At 54.6% G+C, this 21,133-nt stretch overlaps 9 protein-coding genes across 9 annotated transcripts; 6 read left to right on the top strand and 3 right to left on the bottom strand.

The window, feature by feature from the left end:
* Positions 1–975: 975 nt before the first annotated feature.
* N657DRAFT_567359 (uncharacterized protein) lies at positions 976–1,995 on the top strand (the record flags this gene model as incomplete). Its single annotated transcript, XM_062788504.1, has 2 exons — positions 976–1,200; positions 1,264–1,995. The coding sequence occupies 2 exons, from the start codon at positions 976–978 to the stop codon at positions 1,993–1,995; spliced, it is 957 nt and encodes a 318-aa protein (XP_062649705.1).
* Positions 1,996–2,092: 97 nt separating this feature from the next.
* Positions 2,093–2,974, bottom strand: N657DRAFT_709198 (uncharacterized protein). The gene has a single exon (XM_062797416.1). It carries the CDS (start codon positions 2,580–2,582, stop codon positions 2,190–2,192), a length of 393 nt encoding a protein of 130 aa, XP_062649704.1. The 5' UTR covers positions 2,583–2,974; the 3' UTR covers positions 2,093–2,189.
* N657DRAFT_709194 (uncharacterized protein) lies at positions 2,471–3,421 on the bottom strand. Its single transcript, XM_062797415.1, has 2 exons — positions 3,189–3,421; positions 2,471–3,137 (listed from the first exon to the last, which is right to left on the bottom strand). The coding sequence occupies exon 2, from the start codon at positions 3,065–3,067 to the stop codon at positions 2,762–2,764; it is 306 nt and encodes a 101-aa protein (XP_062649703.1). The 5' UTR covers positions 3,068–3,137; positions 3,189–3,421; the 3' UTR covers positions 2,471–2,761.
* Positions 3,422–4,694: 1,273 nt separating this feature from the next.
* N657DRAFT_591807 (RmlC-like cupin) lies at positions 4,695–5,410 on the top strand (the record flags this gene model as incomplete). The annotated part of the gene is made up of 2 exons (XM_062789918.1): positions 4,695–4,913; positions 4,977–5,410. Exons 1-2 carry the CDS (start codon positions 4,775–4,777, stop codon positions 5,408–5,410), a joined length of 573 nt encoding a protein of 190 aa, XP_062649702.1. The 5' UTR covers positions 4,695–4,774.
* Positions 5,411–6,128: 718 nt separating this feature from the next.
* N657DRAFT_283668 (uncharacterized protein) lies at positions 6,129–6,572 on the bottom strand. The gene has a single exon (XM_062786623.1). The coding sequence runs from the start codon at positions 6,446–6,448 to the stop codon at positions 6,218–6,220; it is 231 nt and encodes a 76-aa protein (XP_062649701.1). The 5' UTR covers positions 6,449–6,572; the 3' UTR covers positions 6,129–6,217.
* Positions 6,573–6,667: 95 nt separating this feature from the next.
* N657DRAFT_678956 (uncharacterized protein) lies at positions 6,668–7,042 on the top strand (the record flags this gene model as incomplete). Its single annotated transcript, XM_062796126.1, has 2 exons — positions 6,668–6,868; positions 6,926–7,042. 2 exons carry the CDS (start codon positions 6,668–6,670, stop codon positions 7,040–7,042), a joined length of 318 nt encoding a protein of 105 aa, XP_062649700.1.
* Positions 7,043–14,645: 7,603 nt separating this feature from the next.
* Positions 14,646–15,492, top strand: N657DRAFT_283014 (uncharacterized protein). The gene has a single exon (XM_062786620.1). The coding sequence runs from the start codon at positions 14,715–14,717 to the stop codon at positions 15,222–15,224; it is 510 nt and encodes a 169-aa protein (XP_062649699.1). The 5' UTR covers positions 14,646–14,714; the 3' UTR covers positions 15,225–15,492.
* A 186-nt stretch (positions 15,493–15,678) lies between these two features.
* N657DRAFT_283089 (uncharacterized protein) lies at positions 15,679–17,123 on the top strand. The gene is made up of 2 exons (XM_062786621.1): positions 15,679–16,166; positions 16,736–17,123. Exons 1-2 carry the CDS (start codon positions 15,762–15,764, stop codon positions 16,838–16,840), a joined length of 510 nt encoding a protein of 169 aa, XP_062649698.1. The 5' UTR covers positions 15,679–15,761; the 3' UTR covers positions 16,841–17,123.
* N657DRAFT_283288 (uncharacterized protein) lies at positions 16,793–20,246 on the top strand. The gene is made up of 3 exons (XM_062786622.1): positions 16,793–17,351; positions 17,410–19,763; positions 19,822–20,246. Exons 1-3 carry the CDS (start codon positions 17,006–17,008, stop codon positions 19,963–19,965), a joined length of 2,844 nt encoding a protein of 947 aa, XP_062649697.1. The 5' UTR covers positions 16,793–17,005; the 3' UTR covers positions 19,966–20,246.
* Positions 20,247–21,133: the final 887 nt, after the last annotated feature.

The following is a 21,133-nucleotide window of genomic DNA, read 5'->3' as shown; positions in this document are numbered from 1 at the left end:
GGGGGGCAATGATGCTCAAGAATGCTGGAGAGGAAATAAAGGGGAATGGCAAAAACCTGAGTCTTCCGTCATTGTTTGCTCAGGAAAGAGCTCGCCTGGGATTCGAACCGAGAACCTTGGAAACCTGGTCGACTCAGTGCGACTCATCGCGAACATGTGCTCAGCTCTGAGGAGTGAGAACCTGTTGCCGACACGGCACAGACGCTTTCCCGGATGCTAACCACTACACCACTGGTCTTTTCTGTGTGGTTGCTGTGCCACAACTTCGTCGCGAGGTCTGGTGGTGGGGTTCATCAAGGATGAAGGGGAACCTGCCACTTCTATCTCACGATTACGGCCGGGGACGAAAGAGCAAAGAAGGAGAGCGAGCGAGCCCTGAATTCGGATCAAGGACCTTCGGCAGTTGCGCTGTCCATCTCACAGACCTGCCAATGAAGATGGAGCTGAAGCTATGGAACACGGACGGGTGTGCTCCCATTTTGCTGCCTACGACGCCACTGAGTTATTCCTCAACCACGATCTGTTGCGTCCTAGCTGGAAATGACGGGGCAGAACATTAGATTATGAACCCATGTTCTTACAAGTACAGTGCAATAATTACCGTCAACTGTGGTGTTAATGCCAAATCTGGTTTCACGATCATAGGTTGGAAACTGCAGCACACGAGGCAGCAGATTTGAGAAGAGATTGTCTTGAACATAACTTGACCCTATCTTGACTATGGCTCTGCACGTCAGCAGCGACTGACCTGTCATTGTTTGGCGATTTACATCCATGGCCGTTGTCATCGTGTGAGTGATGGTAGGCTGACCCTAACCCTGATGTAGGTCTTCAAAGTGCGCCAAGCCAAGACCCGCAACCGATGACATACTGGTGCGTGCGGCTCTCGTCGGCCAAACCATAGTACAACCAACGTCAACGAGCTCGGGAGCTTTTCCCCATACCTGACAACCACAGGAACGATGCAACTTCACCATGTCGCACATGACGAATCCGCTGGCGACGCCAGACCGATTATTCCAGCGACGATCTTTCGGCGCTCTGCCTCTTGAACTCCAAGACACCATCTTCTTTGCAACACAATGCCTCACCCAAGCCGCCGGCATCCTCCTCCAACTCCCCCAATCTGTGACAGCCCAGGCCAATGTCTTGCTTGCACGGTACTGGCTCGTAGAGCCACTTATGGCTCATGAATTTAGCGTACCATTCTCCGACTCTTTCTCTCTTTTAAGATTGCAAAGCTAACGACAAATCCTACCCCAGGACGTCTCCGCCGCCACCCTCTACCTCACAGCGAAGTGCTCCCCTCACCCACGGTCCCCACGAGACCTCTCCAACGTCTACGCCTACCTCCTCTCCGCGTCATCCACCTTCTTCTCCCCGCCGACCGCCCCCAATAACAACAATAACAACAATCCATCCGCCTACTACGTCTCCGAAACAGCCTACCAAGCCTTCCACACCCGCCTTCTCGCCCTCGAAGGCCGCGTGCTCTACGCCCTCTCCTTCGACACCCACGTCGCGCTACCGCATCCGCTGGCGGTAACCTACCTGCAGGCTCTCGAGTTCCTGCACGTGCCAAAGGAGACGATAGGCGGGAAGGCCGTGCAGTATCTAAACGCGGCGCTGCTGTCGCCCCAGATGCTGTACCTTACGAGCCAGCCTAACACGCTGGCGGTGGCGGCGATATATAATGCTGCAAGGGATGTCGGAGCCAAGATGCCTGAGTGTGAGTGGTGGGAGGTGTTTGATGTCGAGAGGGAGGAATTAGGGTTTTTGGTCGTAGGGATGAGGAGTGTTGAAGGGTGGGGGAGGAAGCTCAGGGAGGATATGAAGGCGATGGGGGTCGAAAGGGGAATGATTATGAGGAAGCATGTTGAGGCGGAGCTGAGCAGGAGGGGGTTGGGGGTGAGGATTGGGAATAAGGTTGATGCGGAGGAGGAGGCGGCGAGGATGATGGATGAGAAGATGGAGGCTATGGAGGTAGCTGGATGATAGGTTTGTGGGCACGCTATCATGTGCCCGGAAAGGGTTGGAATGAGAAACGAAGTATCTGGTACCGAGGCTGGAGGCCCAGCGTGCAGGAAAATAACAGTGTGGAGGTCAGCGCATATTGGAGATTAAGCGAAGGACGAAATGTAAGAAGATTGTGGAGGAGAGGACGAGGAAGAAGAAAAGGAAGAATATGATCATTGAAAAAAGATTAAGAAGATGAGGAAGAGGAAGAGAAAATCCAAATACAGACGAAGATAGAGGGGATAAAGGAAGGCCAAGGCGAGGAGGAAAAGACGACGACAAAGACGCAGGAGAGTAGATCGAAAAGTACTTTTTCGTTCTCTTCCATTGCCATCAAATCCAACGGCTACTCTACATCTCTTTCGCATCTCGACAAGATGCACCAGATGGTATTCAGTATCCGACTCTCGACCGATCAATGGTACCAGTGCATATCGCACCTCCTTCAAGCCCCTCAAGACCTTCGTCGTGGCCTCCAGTCCCTGAATCTCAGAACCAAGGCGCTCCTTCTGGCGCTTCGTTGTGGCATCCTCGCCAGCGATCATGCCGAGCTGGGCATCGCTCATCGTTGCGATGAGCTCCGGAGTCAGCGTCTACAGCGGGCTGTCGCGGCCGTCCAACAGAAAGTGTTCCACAACTTGGCGGCAGATGACGTCTACAAATCTCTTGCGGAAGACCTTATAGTAGCTTTCGAGGATGTCATGGTTATCGTCCGTGGGTTGCTCGACATTGCTCTTGTCTTTCGTCAACCGGGATATGACGTTTGAAACCCGGGCCCAGTCGCCATCCGCAGCACCGGAAACGCAGTTCTCCATTCGTTTGTTCCTGGCTTTCTGCAGGTTGACGCTGAAGTAATGGTGTAGGTGCTCGGTCGGCCTTTTACCTCGATATAGAGTAGAAAATCGGCTTGATCTTTAGCCCGGACATACGCACTTTGGAGCTTGTCAGGGAACACTGAACCCAACAGTTTCTCACGTATCCGCTGGTTGCCAAGAGTCTCAATCAAGAGCCTTGATGAAGCGATGGACAGGCAGAATGACTGTTTCGACATGGGCCATGGTGACCGTCCGCCACTTCGATGTCTGCGCTCGGAAAGCCATGGTCAGCAATCAACCCCCAAACTAGACATAGTCAGCTCCAGAGACAGTCGGATTGTTATCGGGCACGCATACCGTTTCCACCTCCGGTCCGCGGCTTTCCTGTAGTACTTTCTGATACGGTTCATGACGCAGTCATCTTCGGGTGCGGGACAAAAGGCTTTATGGCAGACGAGTTGCTGGAGCTTAGAACTTGGCCAGCTATAGAGATCCGCTCTCAAAGGGGCCTTCATAAGACCCTCGACGGGTGCAGAAACAAGGAGAAATAGCTTGTAAAGAAGGTGATTAGGTGGCTACTAGACTGTAGGAGGCTCCTAGAGTATAGGCTAGCCGTATAGCTAGAATTTAAGTTAGTTCGCTAGCCTAGTTAGCTATAGTACTTATACCCTTCTTTTTACTATAGCGGGTGACTTCAAAATCACAAATTGACATAGAGCGCGCAATAATATGGCTGCACGTTGTGTGCCGTGACAATATCCTACCGCTTAGCTCTAGTTTTCAATTAGTCGACGACTGAAAGCGTCACATTGAGCACAAACGTCATAAAACAACTTTCCACTCTCGACAAGCACATATACTAGAAAACTCGGGATCCCGTTCGCTCTACCATAGATAAACTACTAAGGGCCGGATAGTAGTTGGGTTGGTGATGACCAGCAAATCTCGGACCAGACAGAACACCTCTGAAGTACCTGGGCCAACTGCCGTCATCGACCTGACCAACGACGACAGCTCATCCGGACACGGAAGATGAGAGCGCCTTGCGGTTTACATCAGATCCTTGACTTTGGCATTGGACTACAACGACATGGGGGTATCTTTTATACTAAAGGATGATTGCTGGGTAAACGACGATGGCAGGAGGCTCAATAGGGAAATCAGCCCTCACTACTTCGTTAGGGTTGTCCTTAGACGTAGCCATGGGCATCCTACCAGTCTTCGATTAAGCCGTGACAATGGAGGGGGCTTCATCGACGACAAAATAGAAGTGATTTCAATTGACCTCACAGAAATAGAGAACAGCATCCAGCAGAGGCGGAGAGAGGGTGGGTTTGTTGCCTACACGTATATGTATACCTAGTCTCCCGAGTAACAATTCCGCCGCCGATCTCAATTCTCCAGTCTGTATAGAGCATGTTTATCAAGTCTCACTTCGGCTGAAAGCCGGAAGTCGCAAGGGACCTACAAGATGTCGCGATCCCGCCTAATCGAGGCGCGCTACACCTAATGTGTCAGCCGCAGGCTGGGCCTCTCCTCAAACGCAATGCTCTGGCCCTACATCCCACGATCACGACATATTTTGCCTGACGCAAGCTATTCCGATCACCCATAGATATTCCCTATGCAGGACAGCGAAGCATCCTCTCGGCAACTTCGACGTGGGATGTCCAGTCCTTGTCCAGCTTCAAATTCACCCGCTTCACGTCCACATTGCCCTTGTAGAGTCTTGCCGAGCTGAAAAACTTGCTGGCGCATCACATCTCAGGATCGTGATGCGATCCGCCAAGTAGGGTGTGAGGAGTTGACGCTCTCATGAGAGGTCGCGTGAGCATGTCACATAAAAACGGACCAGAAGCCTTCCCCCCCTCCTTTCTCAGTCGGGTAGCAGGCTTTCTCCCTTTACGTCGTTCGTTCGGTCTCCTCAAGCACCCTTTCACACCATGAAGCTCTTACTGCAACTGTCAGCTCTGGCCCTGGCGCATGCTGTCGTAGGCGTGACACTGCCGGCCCGCAGCTCAGGTCCCCAGTTTGACAAGGGCCAACCCGTCGACGGGAATGGGAAGGGAGCTCCCATCTTGTGTAACGGAGACCTACTCACTTCTTGCTGTTATGAGTGCTGGATGACTGACTTTCGAGTCACAGGCGGAACGAATCAGCAGGTCGACATTGCGAATCCTGATAACCTTGGACGACAAGCCACAGACAACGGAATCGTACCCAACCTCAGAGGGCGATTTTCGGACTTCAAGACTCGGCTGTTTCGGGGCGGATGGCTCCGGGAGCAGGTGATCCAGGACCTTCCGCAAAGCCACGACGTCTCCGCTGCCCAGCAACATCTTTCCAAGGGCGCAATCAGGGAATTGCATTGGCACCGGGTTGCCGAGTGGGGCTTTGTATATGCGGGTTCCGTCCGCATCTCGGCCGTTGACGAGTTTGGAAGATTCCAGCTTGTGACGCTCAACTACGGCGACATCTGGTATTTTCCCAAGGGCATGGCACATACGATTCAGGGTCTGGAGGATGAAAATGAGTTCCTTCTGGTGTTTGACGACGCCGACTTTGACAAGATTGGGTAAGATCGATCCCTGACGCAATGGCTCGCCTTGACGCCGGCCGACATTGTGGCCCAGACTCTCAAAATCCCTCTGGAGGTTGCCGAGAAGCTGCAGAAGGACAAGCAAGTGCTGCTCGCCTAGAAGTTAGATGAAATATGCGTGATGGATCTAGGGACACACGAAGCGGGACGGTAGTCGCCCGGTAATGGCTGTAGTAGTCGTAGTGTAATCATGACGGTTGTCGAGTACCGCAGATCCCTGGGTTCAGGTTACTATCATGAGTGCATGATGCCGAGGGAATTACACGAAAGCGGTCAAAAATGGCTTCGTGCTTCACTGCGGTTCCCGATTTGACTGGTCGGTAAGCGTATCCACCTGTGCGCCCTGGAACTTGAACACGGTGAGAGACCGGTTCGCTTGGGTGACCAAGACCAGAAAGGGGGAGGGGAGAATGTCTCAAGAGGGTCCCACTTTGTAATGGGAGAGCAGGAACAGCCACCCTTCAGAACATTGCCTCTCCTGGCAACTCGGATGTTCGAGAGGCAAGACTCGGGAGCTAACCGAGGGACACCACTGCACTGCCTGCAGGTTGCTCCCTCGCCCCCTCTCCAGCCGGACCCGCACCGCGTTGCCTCCCCGGGCTTCGACATACGACAAGTCCCGGTACTTGGTCGATGACGACCAGCGAATCCTCGGTGTTGTATATTTTTACTCGATAGAACTTCATTGTTGACGCCATCAGAATAGCAAAGGACACAAACCTCGAGTATTTAGGCCCCATCCATCCCCTTTTGCTTCTGGATAGAGAACCGATAAAGCGCCCCTTCATTAAAGACTTCTCCAATGCGGTTCTTTGATTCCCTCTCTGATGTGTGCAGAACTGAAGTGTTTCTCATTCAAGTTGACTTGGATGCAGCATTGATAGGGGTGTTGCCACGGCAACAAGGCTTCTTGTTCTGAGCAGCGACTTCCCTTCAATTCATGCGTCTCCCCGAGGCTCGGCGACATCATGACGAAAGCCTCAAAAACTAAGAATGGACCGTTTGTTGAGAGTTTCATATTACCAATGCCGAAATTCCATCAAATCTGTGCACTTGGCTGGCTTCCTACGAAGACTCTGACACTCACAAGCACCAGTACGCCATCTTCTGCTCCCATATCCGACGAACATGAACAACTGACAGCACCGACACAGATCTCAACAGAAACGAGGATGAATGCCTATTTACGTTTACGCGCCGCCGCTTTGTGCACGACGAGTAATGCGTGCGGTTCAACATGAACGAGCTGGCCCGGTTTGCCGCCTCGTTGATTGCAGCCGACCGCTGCGTGCATGTCCAGGAATGCCCTGATGGTTTCCACGACAAGGCCTATCTCTTCCGTACGAACTACGGCAGGGAGGTAATTTGCAAGGTTCCGAACCCAAATGCAGGAGTGGTGCATCACACCATTGCCAGCGAGGTTGTAACCATGCATTATGTTGGTATCCTCCAGTTTGCCCAGACCTTATCGATCTTGCTCACGTCTGCTGCATAGGTGCGCAATTTATTGTCCACTCCGGCCTCTATGGTCCTGGCCTGGAACTACCGCGCAGAGAGCAATGCCGTCGGTGCTGAATACATCATCATGAAAAGGCCGAAGGCGTACCCTTGAAGTGAGGCCCGGAGAAGCCTTGGGTATCCGGAACGAGCCAAGCTTCTTCGACAGATCTACCGTATAATGAGAAGCCAGCTTACAAACCAACTTCCAGGATACGGCGGCCTTTATTATGCGGATGGACGTCTCGAGCGGGATGTCGATACCTGTACCGACTGCGTCCAGTAACCTGTCTGACAGAGAGTTTGTTATTGGCCTGGCTGTCGGCAGAGACTGGTGTGATGTTGGGCGGAAAGGGTTGGTGTGTGATAGGGGTCCATGTGAGTGCCCATATTGCGCTGGCAAGCCAACACCAGAATCGACACACTGATGGTGATGACTCCCAGGGACCTCTGCATTGGATTATCGGAGAGCCATTGGGTAAGAGAGCAAGCGGCGCTACGAGCATCTTTTCTGATCACACAGTCCAATTTGTAATAGTCGAAGATCACGCTTATACCAGCCTTCGCCGTCCAAGAAGCTCTGGGCAATCAATGCTTATCTCTCAGCTTTGGGGCACCTATTGCCCAACATACCTGATCCAGTGATCGAAGACATGCTTCTCAGTCGTCTGTGACACGGCGATTGCATGACGAAGAACATCTTGGTCAATCCCGCCAAGCCCACCGAAATCACCGCCATCATCAACTGGCTGGGTACTCAAGCGGTCCCACTCTTTGACCATCATCCGGAACCAGCCTTCCTTGAGTAACAGGGCCCGGAACTGGGCGACGACCTTGAAAAAGCCAGGTTCTCTCGACACAAAGGGCCTGTCCGAGCCAGAGAAGGCAACGCAAGAGAGGAGTATTTTGAGCGTGCACTCATGATCGCCTGGCACCGCCTTGTCCGAAGCAAGAACCCAGTGCAGTATCACGTCGCACGTCGCGTCTACGAGAATCGGCGAGGCGCACCTGGCATCTCTCATGCTTGATCCTCGAGACAAATGGCCGCCGGGCTTGGACTTCCCCGTTGCTCTCTCACCAGAATACGAGGAGAGGATGAAGCGCGATGTCGAGGAAGCAGAGCAAGGTGCGAGCCTGATGCGCCAGATCAAGGCCCAAATGGGGCAGCGGGAAATGAACTCTGCGTGTAGAGACTCGGCGCCTGATTGCTGACTCCGGTTTGGTCCATGGAATTTCTACGGGAGTCTTGCTATCCTCATCACCTACCCATTGGCAATGGGGACCTCCATGACCATAGGCGTACAGTTCTTGATCTTTTTTGACCTTTCGAGGTCTCTGTAGACTCATGGTGAGCTCAGAACCAGTACGGAATACTAGGCAGCATGCATGACACCGAGGACCAGAGGTATAGGGAGAGCCGGCTTGACCATTAGCCCCCATCATCCCAATCACTCCGCGAGCAGCATCATCGGCTGTTATGAAGCGTTTCTCCATTATGATTAGTGTTTGTCGCCCCGATTTCAAATGGGACTCTCCACTGCAGTTGAAACGTCCGTGTCCTGCATCCCAGTGTCCGGCTTTTCCAGGTTTGGAGGACAGGCAATTGTTCAATCCCTGAGCGGAGCCCCTGGGCCAGACTCTCCATGGAATTAGGTGTATTCCAAACACCATCCGCTCGAGATATCTACATTATTACGCGAAAGCCTGTCGTTTCTTGAGCTTCGCTATGCTAGTTTTGACTCATTTGCGTGATATCGGTAAGGTGTGGAATACTGGATAGTATGCCATGGTCGAAGCCCATGTCTCGCTGGCCGTATTGCAGTCGGCGGAAGTTTTCGTCGTTCGTTTGCCCGAGTCAGGAGCTGACTGATGCCATTGCGAAGACGTCAATGTTGCTCGTCATGTCGAAGTCTATCTTCGACAACCGAGCGTTGGGTGGGGAGGGAAGGGGGGGGGGGGGGGGGGGGGGGGGGGGGGGAGCACCCCATCCAGCATGCCACTGCATGATTGGCCCCGTGTCCATCGATGTTCGAACCGAGGGCCTGAAAGCTGTCTCAATTCACACTTACTCATGAGCAGTCGACATATCAGCGGTTGGAAGTGCGATTCACAGCACATGTCTCCAGGGACGAGAAAGCTACCAAGCCCACGAGGACCATGGCCGGTAATGGCGGCATACAGGAGCCACCTGTCCAACTCCGTCTACCGCAACACAAGTGCCGGCATCATCCGGGATTACATCTGATCCTGAGGAGATTGGATAGCCAGATTTTGCGTTTGCATTGCTCGGCATCGGGTATGCATCCACTTCCGCGTGGCAGCCGGGAAGGGATGCACCGGGACGCCTTTTCACCAACAAAGGACTACTATTTTGCAATATTAACATATGATCCACATCTGCTGTCGGCCTACAAGTCTATCACTGTTGCAGCAGCCCCCGAAAAGGGAAAAAGCCCAGAGCCAATGGAGAAGGGGGAAGAACAAATCGGAGAGAGAACAAGGAGACGGCAGATGCAGAGATCATCATACCTGTGTAACGCTGTCAGAGGCGGAAAGAAAGGGGGACCATGATCGTCTCATCGAGACAGATAAGGTCAGATGAACGAGCCAGACACTGTGCCACTGTCGGCTGACCTTTATGCAGAATGCTTCTCGAAGAGTGCCTGCAGTTGACATAAGGGCTTAGAGCAGACTTACCACTTCTGATGTCGACCAGTCTTTAGGGCACCACGGATCACATGCAAAATCCGAGGGTCAACCCCCCTTTCATAACTCCGATTTACTGGAAGGGAGTGACACACGGGATTGCGACTGGGTAGGCATCTAGACATCCAAAACACGTATATGGTTTAAAGGAGCCGTGTGTTGATCCGGACTCTGAACCCCTATTTGAGGAGAAGTCACTGGATTTACCAGCTGTCAGCCCCTAAACTGGACCCGGGGGCGCTGGGGAGGCGTGTAGGTCTGATGGTTGCCCGGAATCTATGTGGACTTGCCCTTGGGAGCACCGAAAGGATTGCAGCGGCGTGGGAAACATATCTCCAAGAAACAGAGAAAGCATTGAGTCCTGTCGGGAGAGTACGTTGTGACCTGATGGAGTTCAAAAATCTCGACTGCTGTGAAGCGACAGGTTCAGGATACAGCAAGACGGCAGATAGCCTGAGAACCCAGTTGCCGTCTATACCGAGGCACAGACGAACGCTGTCTGCAACAGGGCCGCGGGCAAACTCTTTTAAGACAGCTTGAAAGTTTCAAGATGCATCTCCCCAGACGAACCTTGAATCTCCAGGCAGTGGTTGAGGTCAAGACGGGCGGGATGCATGCAGCGTCTTGCCTGGATGTTGCAACTCACGATTTGGGATCCCTCTTCCTCACAGAAAAGTGAGCCAGCCATGCAACGAACAAGCATGGAAGGTAGGTTCTAAAAGAAACATGGCCATGGGTCTCGATAGCCGGATATACCCGTCGCCTCACATCGGTCCGTAATGCGTGCCAGCAACTTACACGTGGGCTGGGCGACTCATGGTCCTTGAAACGACAGGGAAATAATCCTGGCAGCTCTTCTCTTCATGCGCTTGTCCCAAGCAGCGCCGTAGGGCAGACCAGTCGTCAGACGGAATAAGCCGTCTCGACGATGAGAAGGGATTAACAGATGGGACGATGAGTTGAACGGCAAAAGAGATGAACACCCCGTTGATCACCAGACCTTTGGGTCGACGTTGACTTTGTCTCCGAACGATCTTTGCGGGGAAGAACCCTGCTCCCGCTCTGCTGGGCGCCATGCGCGTCGTCCCTTTGTTTGGCACCCGCGGCCCCGGCAGCGGCAGCGTCTGCAAGGCACACGCAGATGTAAAACACAGAACGTGTCATCCAGCGGGCCGACTCGACTCCCGGCTAGAAAGTCGTCACTTGCGCCCAGAAAGGCTGGCACGACGGTCGCGAATATATCGAAAGGGAAATACTGTCAGCGCTCGGGGTGTTGGTATAGAGAAGTTGGGACGGTGCTGCGCAGTGCCGTGGGATCGTGGGCAACCTGACGGTCAGCTTCCATGTGCTTGACCAGAAACTGACTGTGCAGACGTTTTCTTCGGGAGCCGCTTCCGATCGAGATTGATGTCCACGGAAACAGCATTGGTGGATGGCGAGGGCGTTCTGGGCAAAAGCAAGGAGCTGTCATCCAGGGGTTTATTTGGGCCTCGGCAAAACAGAATGACGACCACGCTCCTTGGTTGCCCAGAAACCCAAGCATAGGCGACTCCGACCCGCAGGCCACATTGGCAATGGCATCTTGCAGAGCACTTCGAGATCGGGATCCGCTCTGCGAGACTCGGAAGACCAAGCGGCTCCCAATCTCCACAGAACCCGTGTGGGTCAAGTTTGGAGATCTGACAGGTGCCGGACTCAACCGATGGGATGACACTTCAGGCGGACGTTCCGCCGCCTTGAGCCGACGCGTCCGGCCAGCTGCGCAAGAGCCTGGCCGGTGGTGTGCCAACACGGTTGCTTGAGTTGCTGATGACTACCGAACTTGATGACCAGTTGGGTTCCATCTGCCGAAGTGAATGACCTAGCACCGTGTCCCAAACCGTCCTGCCCCGAAGCCATGAATCACCTCAACGTGCAGTCAGCTTGGGTCTAGCTTGTCCTATAACAACAAGCCCACAATGGTTGGCTTGTGGCTCAACGGCGACGCCAGATAATGGCCCATAGTGCGGGGTAATCAAGCGGTGCGCATATCACTTCCGGTGATATACACTCCTTGACGCATCCCGGGGGTGTGCTCCATGGAAGCTGCCGCGATAGGATCAATGGCCTCTGCCATGACGGGCTCATCAGCTCTCAGAAGTTGGGGGATCGCCACGTTGAAGCCGGCTCCGGCGGGAGCTCTCCGGTCCTGAATGGAGGAGGTAACATCAGGCGGCGCAGTAAGGGTGCAGTACAACTGCAGTTCAAACATGCCGGCACGTGGTTTCGGTATTCACGCCTCTCCGTCCCCCGATACGGATGGCCACCCACGAGATTCAAAGCTGTCGATCTCAACCAACACTATTGGCAACAGCAAATGGCAACCCCGTTGGCGGTTGTCAAGTGAGACCCACTGGTGCCGACCACTCACAGATCTCTGCCTGTTGGAGATAGATGATGCCGGTAGCGGGGAACCATGACGGCTCTATGTGTGTCTTCCGAGGTTGCATCACGTTGTCGCTGTCTTGACCAGGGATCTCTCAAACCGTACCTGCTTGACACTTGCATGTCAGGGACCACGTTTGTTCCGCTCCGTTGAGTGGTTGCCACCTGTCGCCCGGTCAGAACGGCAGCCGTTGTGGCATGAGCCGCAGATGAGGTGGGTATTGTGTGGCCGCCCAAGAACCAGACTGCGCCACCAAATGATAAGTTAGTTAAAGAAGACCACTTCGTAGTGTGGATGCGACCCGACGCTATCGGCCTCGCCGAGAACTCGGGTGTGGAAGGTGGAGCTGGCTGATGAGCTTAAGGCTCGTGGTGCGAAAGAATGCCGGGCCTTGGCATGGGGTGCGTCTGTCGCGGGGAGCATTTGTTCACTGTGAAAGGAAGGTGAATCGACCTACCTCCGTAAAATGAACTGGACCGGCATCCCGATTCCAACTTTGGTGGTTGGTGCGGGGCGGTATGTTGGCGCGCTTTTAGTGACGATGAAGAACCAGTCCCTGTCCGGAGTCTGACAGCGCGGTGCGTCAGGGGGGACATATGATTTGTCCCTGGCTTGAAATCGTATGTACACGTAGTTCGCTCCGTCCCAGCAGAAACGAACCTAGATGCCGGAGTGGGCAGACTTGAATTGAGTGGAATTGTCGAATTATGGCATGAAAGTCGCGGTCAAGCAGCATCCTCCTTTCGGCTAGGTTGCCAGGAGTTAAATTTTACCCCGTTCTGAGCAGGGGTTGAAACCTTCTGGAAGGCTCACGGAACCCGCATCCCTGACACGTGGAAGCCACGGAGAAACGGATGGCTTCGGGCTTACACCCGACTTTCCAGAGTACCTATCCATATAACGATATATTACACCTTACTCTCATATGCAGAGTTCAAGCTGTAATGGCCAGGTCGACTGCTCTGGCTTATGCGTTTAACTGAAGCTCAATTCTTTGCCGCAAAGTCACCGCGAGAGCGATGCTGTGGATGTGAATGCTCGGACTGATCAGGTGGGGAGAAGAGTGATGTCCATGCTCATCAGCTGTCAGCACAGCGAAGCCGGCCGGGTAATCGGGGAGCGGCTCCATCGTGGGCATCGGTGAGGATGCCCATTGGCCGATACCCCAATTGCCGCGTGTGGGGCCAGGCTGCGAACGAATGAGAGCCGCAGACTCCCCCGCAACGGTGTGCACGATCTTGCCTTGCATATGGAATTACGGCCCGTCGGCCGTTAACGGACACCCTGACGTTCAAGTGCTCAAGTCTAGCCACCAACGAGGACGAGATCTTGGTCGCTCACAAAAAAAGGTTGCATGGTATGCACTTGTCGAGAGACTTGTCGAGAAGCGACCAAAACAGCTGCCTTACTCGACAAGGCTGCTCTCGATGATAGTTCATGGTAACCAAGAGTTTGATGAGGGACAGATTTCGAAAGCTAGCGTGCTGGATGGTATGAGTTGGAAGCCGGTTTGTTGAGGACAGGGAGTGGACCCAGTCCAGTCCAAATCTGTGCAACTGTGACCGGCAGTTGGAGACGGGGACCCCGCGCCGTATGTTCCGCCTTGCACTCCGTACGAGCCAGCCAGTCATCCCAACCGCCACGGCGCTGCGCAACGTACAGTGTGCAGCAACCCAGAGGTCCCCGATCTGAGCCGTAGACAGTGACAGTCGAGTAACAAAAGCTACCAAGAAAGAAAACGATAGCAGCGGGCGAGTTTATAGGTACTCGACAAAGGTTCCGAGTTGTGGGCTTCAATGCTCCTCCAAAATTTCAGAGAGCTGTTGATCGAGGCTTGTCTCCTCTGGAACCCGTCATCCGAAGACTTCACCTTCGAATCCAAGGTAAGATGGCCCTTTCTGTAAGAAAGAAAGGCAACCAAATCGGGAGCTGAATGGTTAGTCGGAGGATATCCAGCGTTGAGGCATGAGAGGACTGCTTTGCCCTTGCATTCTGATGTGGTACCTAAGATCGACTGATTGGTTCTGGATATCAAATTGTTTCACGTTCTTCGCAGGGCCAAACCGCTGTGTGGCTCAACCAGACACTCAGGCCGCTTCCTCGGCCAATATTTGATGATTTAAGGTTCCCCGAGATTGTCGTGCCGCGTGAACCAAAGCTGGGGTCAAGCCACCGATGACAAGCTCAGGCCTCCGTAATATGAGAAGCGGTGATCTTCTCCGAGTCGACCGAAACTTAGGAACGTGGGTTGCGCTGTTCTGAAAGGTCAACGCTCTCATGAAGGAAATACTGTTGTAGTCATGCCATGTCATGCGGCACCGCCGCCAGTCAATGGATTCGATGGTTCTTCCATGCGATTGAGATTGCGGAAGGGGAGCAAGACGGGATGATGACCTCGCCACCAATGTCTCCTCGTGACTCAGGTATGCGACAGCCCCTGCAATTGGGATCGTTGGCACTTCCGATGAACTCTCATCTCGAGACGTGGCCGAATTCAGTTCTCGTCAGCAGGTTTGTCGTCAGTGTTGGTTTCCATGCACTGTTGACTTGAATTCATGTTGTGCTCCTTCCGTTGACAGTGAGGCAGGAGTAACTATTTCAACGCCGAAAAAAAAAAAAAAAAAAAAAAAAAACTCCTACGGTAAGGACAGAGGAAATGAAGCCACATCTTGACATCAACTTCATCGTCCTGCTGCCATCTGCAGTTCTGCCAACAGCCCGGCGCTGGGCCCGGAAACGCCAGAAACAGGTCAAAACAACTGCGCTGATGACTATGGCCTGGCTCATCTGTGCCATCAACGACACTGGTGGCTGCGATCGTCTCCAACGGAAACATCGCCTCCACAGAGATCGCTCTGCGGCGAGAAACCGTCTCCAACACGGGCACTACTACACGATATGTTCGTGGACCATTCGACAAACATGGAAGTCTCGCTTCCTGCTTCCGTCCCAGGACCATCACAGCAGGCATATAATGCCAGTGCAACGGAATAGCAGGCATATTATAGCACAGCGGTTTTGGATGGTCGCACCCATCTGCTTTGCGGGTGGCATCTCCACTGCCCAGAAGCAGGCAAAGGCAAGCCTAAGCGACAGGTGCCGCGCTGCAGCGCGACGTTCTCCATCTGTAGCTCCACCTCCTCGACTCCGCAGCAATTGCCCGTAAGAGAAAGGATAAGCCCCAGCTGATGCTGCCGATCCGGTTTGGCTCCGATACCTCCAACCGACCCCAGGTTTTCTTTTCTGATGAGCTGCCAGCGGTGACCAGCACTCCATCAGCACCATGGCTCCATGTGGTGCTTGGGGCCCCTTTTCGGGGGAGACTCTGGCCCCTGCAACCACTGCCAAGCGCTATCGACAGGGATGATAACAGTTTACAGAACCGCCAATGCCTTCTCCGCAGCTTCTAGCGCCCCCAATGGTCCAGTCCGAGGATTTGTCACTGCTTGTTGTGGGTGGGCTGCCAAACAAGAAGCAACCGAAGCGCGCCATTCAAAGTTCAACGGCTTTAGGGAGGCCAGCATCGGGGAAGCCTGACAGTGTGCTGCCTTTCTTGGGTCAACACAAGGTCGTCCGAACGCGCTTCGATGCCGGCACCGGGCTGGGTACGGCAGGGTACAAATAATCGGTACGGGGCTCTGTCAATGCCCACTAACCAGCAAAACTCAGAAAGGGCGGAGCTTCCAAGGTAGTCTTCTCCACCATGACCACCCTTTGGACCCCTGCCCGATGGGCCCAACCCATGTCAGATGAATTGCTCGAAGCTTGCTGGCGAGCCAAAAGAGGGCCATATATCCCCAAGCAGGCCCTGACAAGGCGGTTTCCCCAGAATCCTCTGTCAGCTCTCCCACACAACGCCCCTCCTCCCCGCGTTCGCACGCATCCTCGCTCGCCCCTCCTGCCGTTACGCCTCCCGGCCCGCCGACTTATATTGCCCACGCAATATAAACTTGTTACTCGATATTGTGCTGGACCAGAAACCGTCGCCCCCTGTCGCGCCAATCCCGCCCAGCTTCATCCACGAGCCTTTTTCGCGGCCCTCCTCCTCTCGTGCTGTGCATGTACGCCAAGCCTACAGACAGCTCTCACACAGTATCCCGAGAGGCAGGTACAGCGCAAAGAAAATTAACGATTTGCTCGCCTGTTCAAATCCGGTATCCCTTGGCCCTTTTGGCACCTCTTGCCCGTTCCGGCCCCTCTCGAGCACTATCCGGCACATCGCTCTGGGCCTGAGACTGGCGAACCAGCACCTCATCTACGACGGGCGGCTGGGTATCGGGACGTTCAGGGAAACGTTCCTGAGATTCTCGGGGTCTCGTAAGGGCTGGGAACGGCGTGAGACGAAGAGGCCGGTCAACCTTGCCTAGCAAAGCGAACGGCCAAGCCGTTCTGGGCACTCGATCCGTGTCCCGTACGTTGGAGATCCCTTCCCCCTGCCCTCCACGTTATGCTCCTAGACAATGGCTTGTCTTCGTCCTGTCACCCCTTGCGGGTCTTCTGTCCAGACGCCCGGGTGTGCACCCTAACCTTGCCATCTTGTGTGGGAGCAGTCGGTCGTGCAGCCGCCCTCTCCCATATCCGCGCGGATCCCCTCCCTGACCTTTGGGCGTCTGTCATGCTATCCCAACACACTCGTTAATGCCAAATGCCTGTCACTGACCACACTCCACCAGGAAGCTCACTTCGGTCCGTTCTGACTGCCGTCCCCCAGTTCTGGGTCCGGCGCCAGGCACTCAATATAGATACCTCCCACCTCCCCGTCCTCACCGTCGTCGGCTCTGACCTCCCATCTCCTGTCCCGACCCAGACGTAGCAGCGCTTCAACCAACTGCCCGCACTCGCTCGAAGCTGACTGCTCGTATATGTCCTAATCAAGGTCTTGACGACCCTATTATTAGCTAATTTCACAACGCCCTCTTCTCACGACCCCAACACCCATCAACCAAGATGTTGTCGAATCCGCTTCACAGGTTCTCGACTTACCACATCCCATCGAGTACGCTGTTATCGAATGGCCATGTTCCGGCCGGTCACCTGCATTCTGCCGGCCTCGACACACTAGCCCCAAGCTCTCACTACGCTCTCCAGCAGCTTCAGCAACATGTAGGCGTTCACAACCCGCACCTCGCCCGGGCCGGGCCCCAACCGAAGCACAGGCAGCATCCTTATGGGCCTGCCGCCAGATCTGCCGGGGCAGGTGGACCGATTCGAAGGAGGATTAGCAGAGCTTGCGATCAATGTAACCAACTACGGACGAAATGCGATGGCCAACACCCCTGTGCTCATTGCATTGGTGAGACCAGATTTTATTGTCCCCGGATGCTCAACTGACATTCTCTAACATTCGACAGAGTTCCAATTAGGCTGCGAATACATCCGGGAACGCAAGAAGCGCGGCAAGGCATCACGGAAAGATCTTGCTCAACAAGCGGCGGCCCAGGCAGCGGCGGCAGCAGCAGCAGGCCAAAATGGCCAGAAATCCGAGACCCAGACGAACGAAAACAGCCAGTCAGCAGAGAGCCGGAGTGAAACACCAACCAGCACCAAGCCGTCCTTGACTCTGAACACCGATCAGCCATCGGCTTCAGAAAAGAGCATGACGGATAATTCGGATGACGCGCTCAGGGGCCAGAGGACAGGCAGCATGGAGACATTGGGTGATATGAGCGCGCACCCAGGACACATGACAAACCACCCCGGGGCGCTTGACAGGGACCATCTCGATAGCCCAACAGCCCTGGATCTAAACGGATATGGTGCTGTCCACCCTGCGGCATATGAGCGCCAGATGAGCGCACACATGATGGCCGGTCCGGCCCACGCGCCATACGGTCCCAACCACGGCAGCATGTCCAACTACCCTGACCTGCCCTACGCACTACAAACACAGAGCCCGACCGGGTACTCAGCCAATGCCGCCAATGGCTTCCGCCTCGCAAACAGCCCTCTCAGCGCTTATCCCATGGCAGGGGAAACCGCATCGCCCGGCGGTTGGATGAACATGTCGTCCCCGCCACCTCAATTCGCTTCACACGTGCCTCAAAACGGCTATAACCATCCCCAGCTACGGTACCCGGTGCTGGAACCACTGATCGCGCATCTGGGTAATATCATTCCGCTCTCCCTGGCCTGCGACCTCATCGACCTCTACTTCGCGAGCTCGTCCTCGGCCCAGATGCACCCAATGTCGCCTTACGTCCTGGGGTTCGTCTTCCGAAAGCGCTCGTTCCTGCATCCAAGCAAGCCCCGTCAGTGCCAGCCAGCCCTCCTTGCCAGCATGCTGTGGGTTGCCGCACAGACCAGCGATGCTCCTTTCCTGACGAGCGTACCGTCGGCCCGTGGCAAGATCTGCCAGAAGCTGTTGGAGCTGACTGTCAGCCTCCTCAAACCGCTCATCCACACACCTTCGGAAGAGACCTCGCCCGTCACTAGTCCCATTGTGGATGGCGTCGCCTTAGGCGGCCTGGGCGTTGCGCTTCCTGGATCCATCAGCATGGAGGCTCTTACCAGCGAGTCCGGCGCTTTCGGCGCAGCCGGCACCCTCGACGACGTCATCACCTACATCCACCTGGCGACGGTAGTATCCGCGAGTGAGTACAAGGGAGCCAGTCTGCGGTGGTGGAACGCCGCATGGTCGCTTGCTCGCGAGCTTAAGCTCGGGCGGGAGTTGCCACAGAATGCGCCGGCGAGCCGCCAAGGAGGATCCGCTGATATTGACGGCGAGGGCGGCGGTATTCCCGGCGTCATCACTGAGGAGGAACGTGAGGAAAGGCGCCGGATCTGGTGGTTGGTCTACATTGTCGACCGCCATCTTGCCCTGTGCTACAACCGTCCGCTTTTCCTTCTCGACATCGAGTGCGAGGGCCTCTATCAGCCAATGGACGACACCGATTACCAGAACGGCAACTTTCACGCCTACACCGACCCGAACGTTCTGGCCTCGGACCCCGCGACTAGTCACAACCGGGCACGCGGACCCTCGTTTGTGTGCACCGGCCACAGCATCTTTGGCTACTTCCTGCCTCTGATGACCATTCTTGGCGAGATCGTCGACCTCCACCACGCGAGGAACCATCCTCGGTTCGGTGTCGGATTCCGCTCGTCCCGTGAGTGGGATGACCAGACTTCGGAGATCACCCGCCACCTGGATTTGTACGAGCAAAGCTTGAAGGAATTTGAGCAGCGCCACCTCAGCCTCAACGCGCAGGCCCAGGCCGCGGATGAGAAGGCCGCCGAAGCCGCTGGCGTCCCTACCGCAAACGACCTGCCCGGTACACCGTCAGGCCACAGCGTCCACAGCGTGCACACCACCTCGAGCCGCATGACCGAGAGCGACATCCAGACGCGCATCGTCATGGCGTACGGCACCCACGTCATGCACGTGCTGCACATCCTCCTCACCGGCAAGTGGGATCCCATCAACCTTCTCGACGACAACGACCTCTGGATCAGCAGCCAAGGCTTCATCACAGCCACGGGACACGCCGTCAGCGCCGCCGAGGCTATCAGTAACATACTCGAGTATGACCCGGGCCTCGAGTTCATGCCGTTCTTCTTCGGCATCTACCTACTGCAGGGCTCCTTCCTGCTGCTCCTTATCGCCGACAAGCTGCAGCTGGAGGCGTCGCCGAGCGTGGTCAAGGCTTGCGAGACCATCATCCGGGCGCATGAGGCGTGTGTGGTCACGCTCAATACTGAGTATCAGGTATGCTGCCTTACCCCAGTGTGATGTTCAGAAAAGCATGTACCAACTGAGGACACAGCGCAACTTTAGCAGGGTCATGCGCAGCGCGCTCGCCCAGGTCCGCGGCCGTGTGCCCGAGGACCTTGGCGAGCAGCACCAGCGCCGGAGGGAGCTCCTTGCGCTGTACAGGTGGACTGGCGATGGCACCGGTCTGGCACTCTAGGTTGCATGACAGGTTCTATTTTCCGCGTCCCCTTGTCAACGTGGATATCCTATTGGCTTTCCTCGTTGTCATATTTTCTCTTGTCTCCACCTATACATGACACGCAACGGGGCTGGTTGTGCTGGTGTTTTATTGCTCTTTGTCCCCACGTTCGGCCGGCGATTGCTTTCTTTGGCTGGCGTCGGAGTGGCTTCAATTTGCTCTTTCTCTAGGAGTCTTCACGAGGGGCCTCAAAACATAAGGGCAGGTCAAAGGAGGTTGGATACTGGTGGGTGGGTGGGCGGATACGGATTTTCTGGAAAGGGGCCTTGGACTTGGTGGTCGGTAGTTATTGGTTCCCCTTTTAACAAAGCGGATGGAAGGGGATGAGCACACGCTGGGAGATGATCCCTTATGCCTTTTCAACGAAGGGACGGTGACATGACCTACCCATGTGAGGTGGGTGTATGCGGCGGGTGCTGTTTCCGTTGGCAATAAGAGAAATGTGGGCGGTGTGTGTTTTGGATACCTTGGTGTTTGGTTAATATGTCTGGAGCCAAGTTTATTTGCGTCTTCCTTTCGTATGCGGTTTGTTTTGTTGTTGGTCAGTGGACTTTCGAATTACAGACGATACTGTGTAGATTTATGTTTAGATACTGATGCTATATGTATGGTATGCACCGGATGGGATTCGAAGTTTTGTGCCCTACGTCTGATGAAATGTTTCTCTCAGACACTTACAGTCTTCTATTTTTGCGACTGATCCGGAGTCTAAAATCGGCTTGACACAGCGTTGCTCTGTGCTTCTTTCTCCTCTCCCCGTTGCGCGAGTGACGACACACCGCTGGATGTACAAGGCAGTTTCCCTTCCTTTCTTCTCTTCCCTTCTCTTCTCTTCCCTTCTCTTCTCTCCCTTCTCTTCTCTTCCCTTCTCTTCTCTTCCCTTCTCTTCTCTACTTTCCTTTCCTCAGCCTGAGATTGCAGGGGATGGCAAGACTGGCTTCGACAGAAGTTCACCACAGCCACGCTACCGTAACAATCGTTGCGTCTTTCCATCAAGAATTCGACCGGTATCGAGATAGACATTTGTGAAACGCGCATCCTCAACTCTAAACGAAGCTTATGTGTAGGCAACAAAGCGCTTCGCTCTAACACCAGTCCCAGTGTCCGTCTATATCCTCTGACCAAC

The sequence above is a fragment of the Parathielavia appendiculata genome (assembly GCF_033297405.1).
Source record: "Parathielavia appendiculata strain CBS 731.68 unplaced genomic scaffold N657scaffold_3, whole genome shotgun sequence".
In the NCBI taxonomy this organism is placed as follows: domain Eukaryota; kingdom Fungi; phylum Ascomycota; class Sordariomycetes; order Sordariales; family Chaetomiaceae; genus Parathielavia; species Parathielavia appendiculata.
The sequence above is the reverse complement of the archived record's forward strand: the minus strand, read 5'-3'. Positions and strand labels throughout refer to the sequence as shown.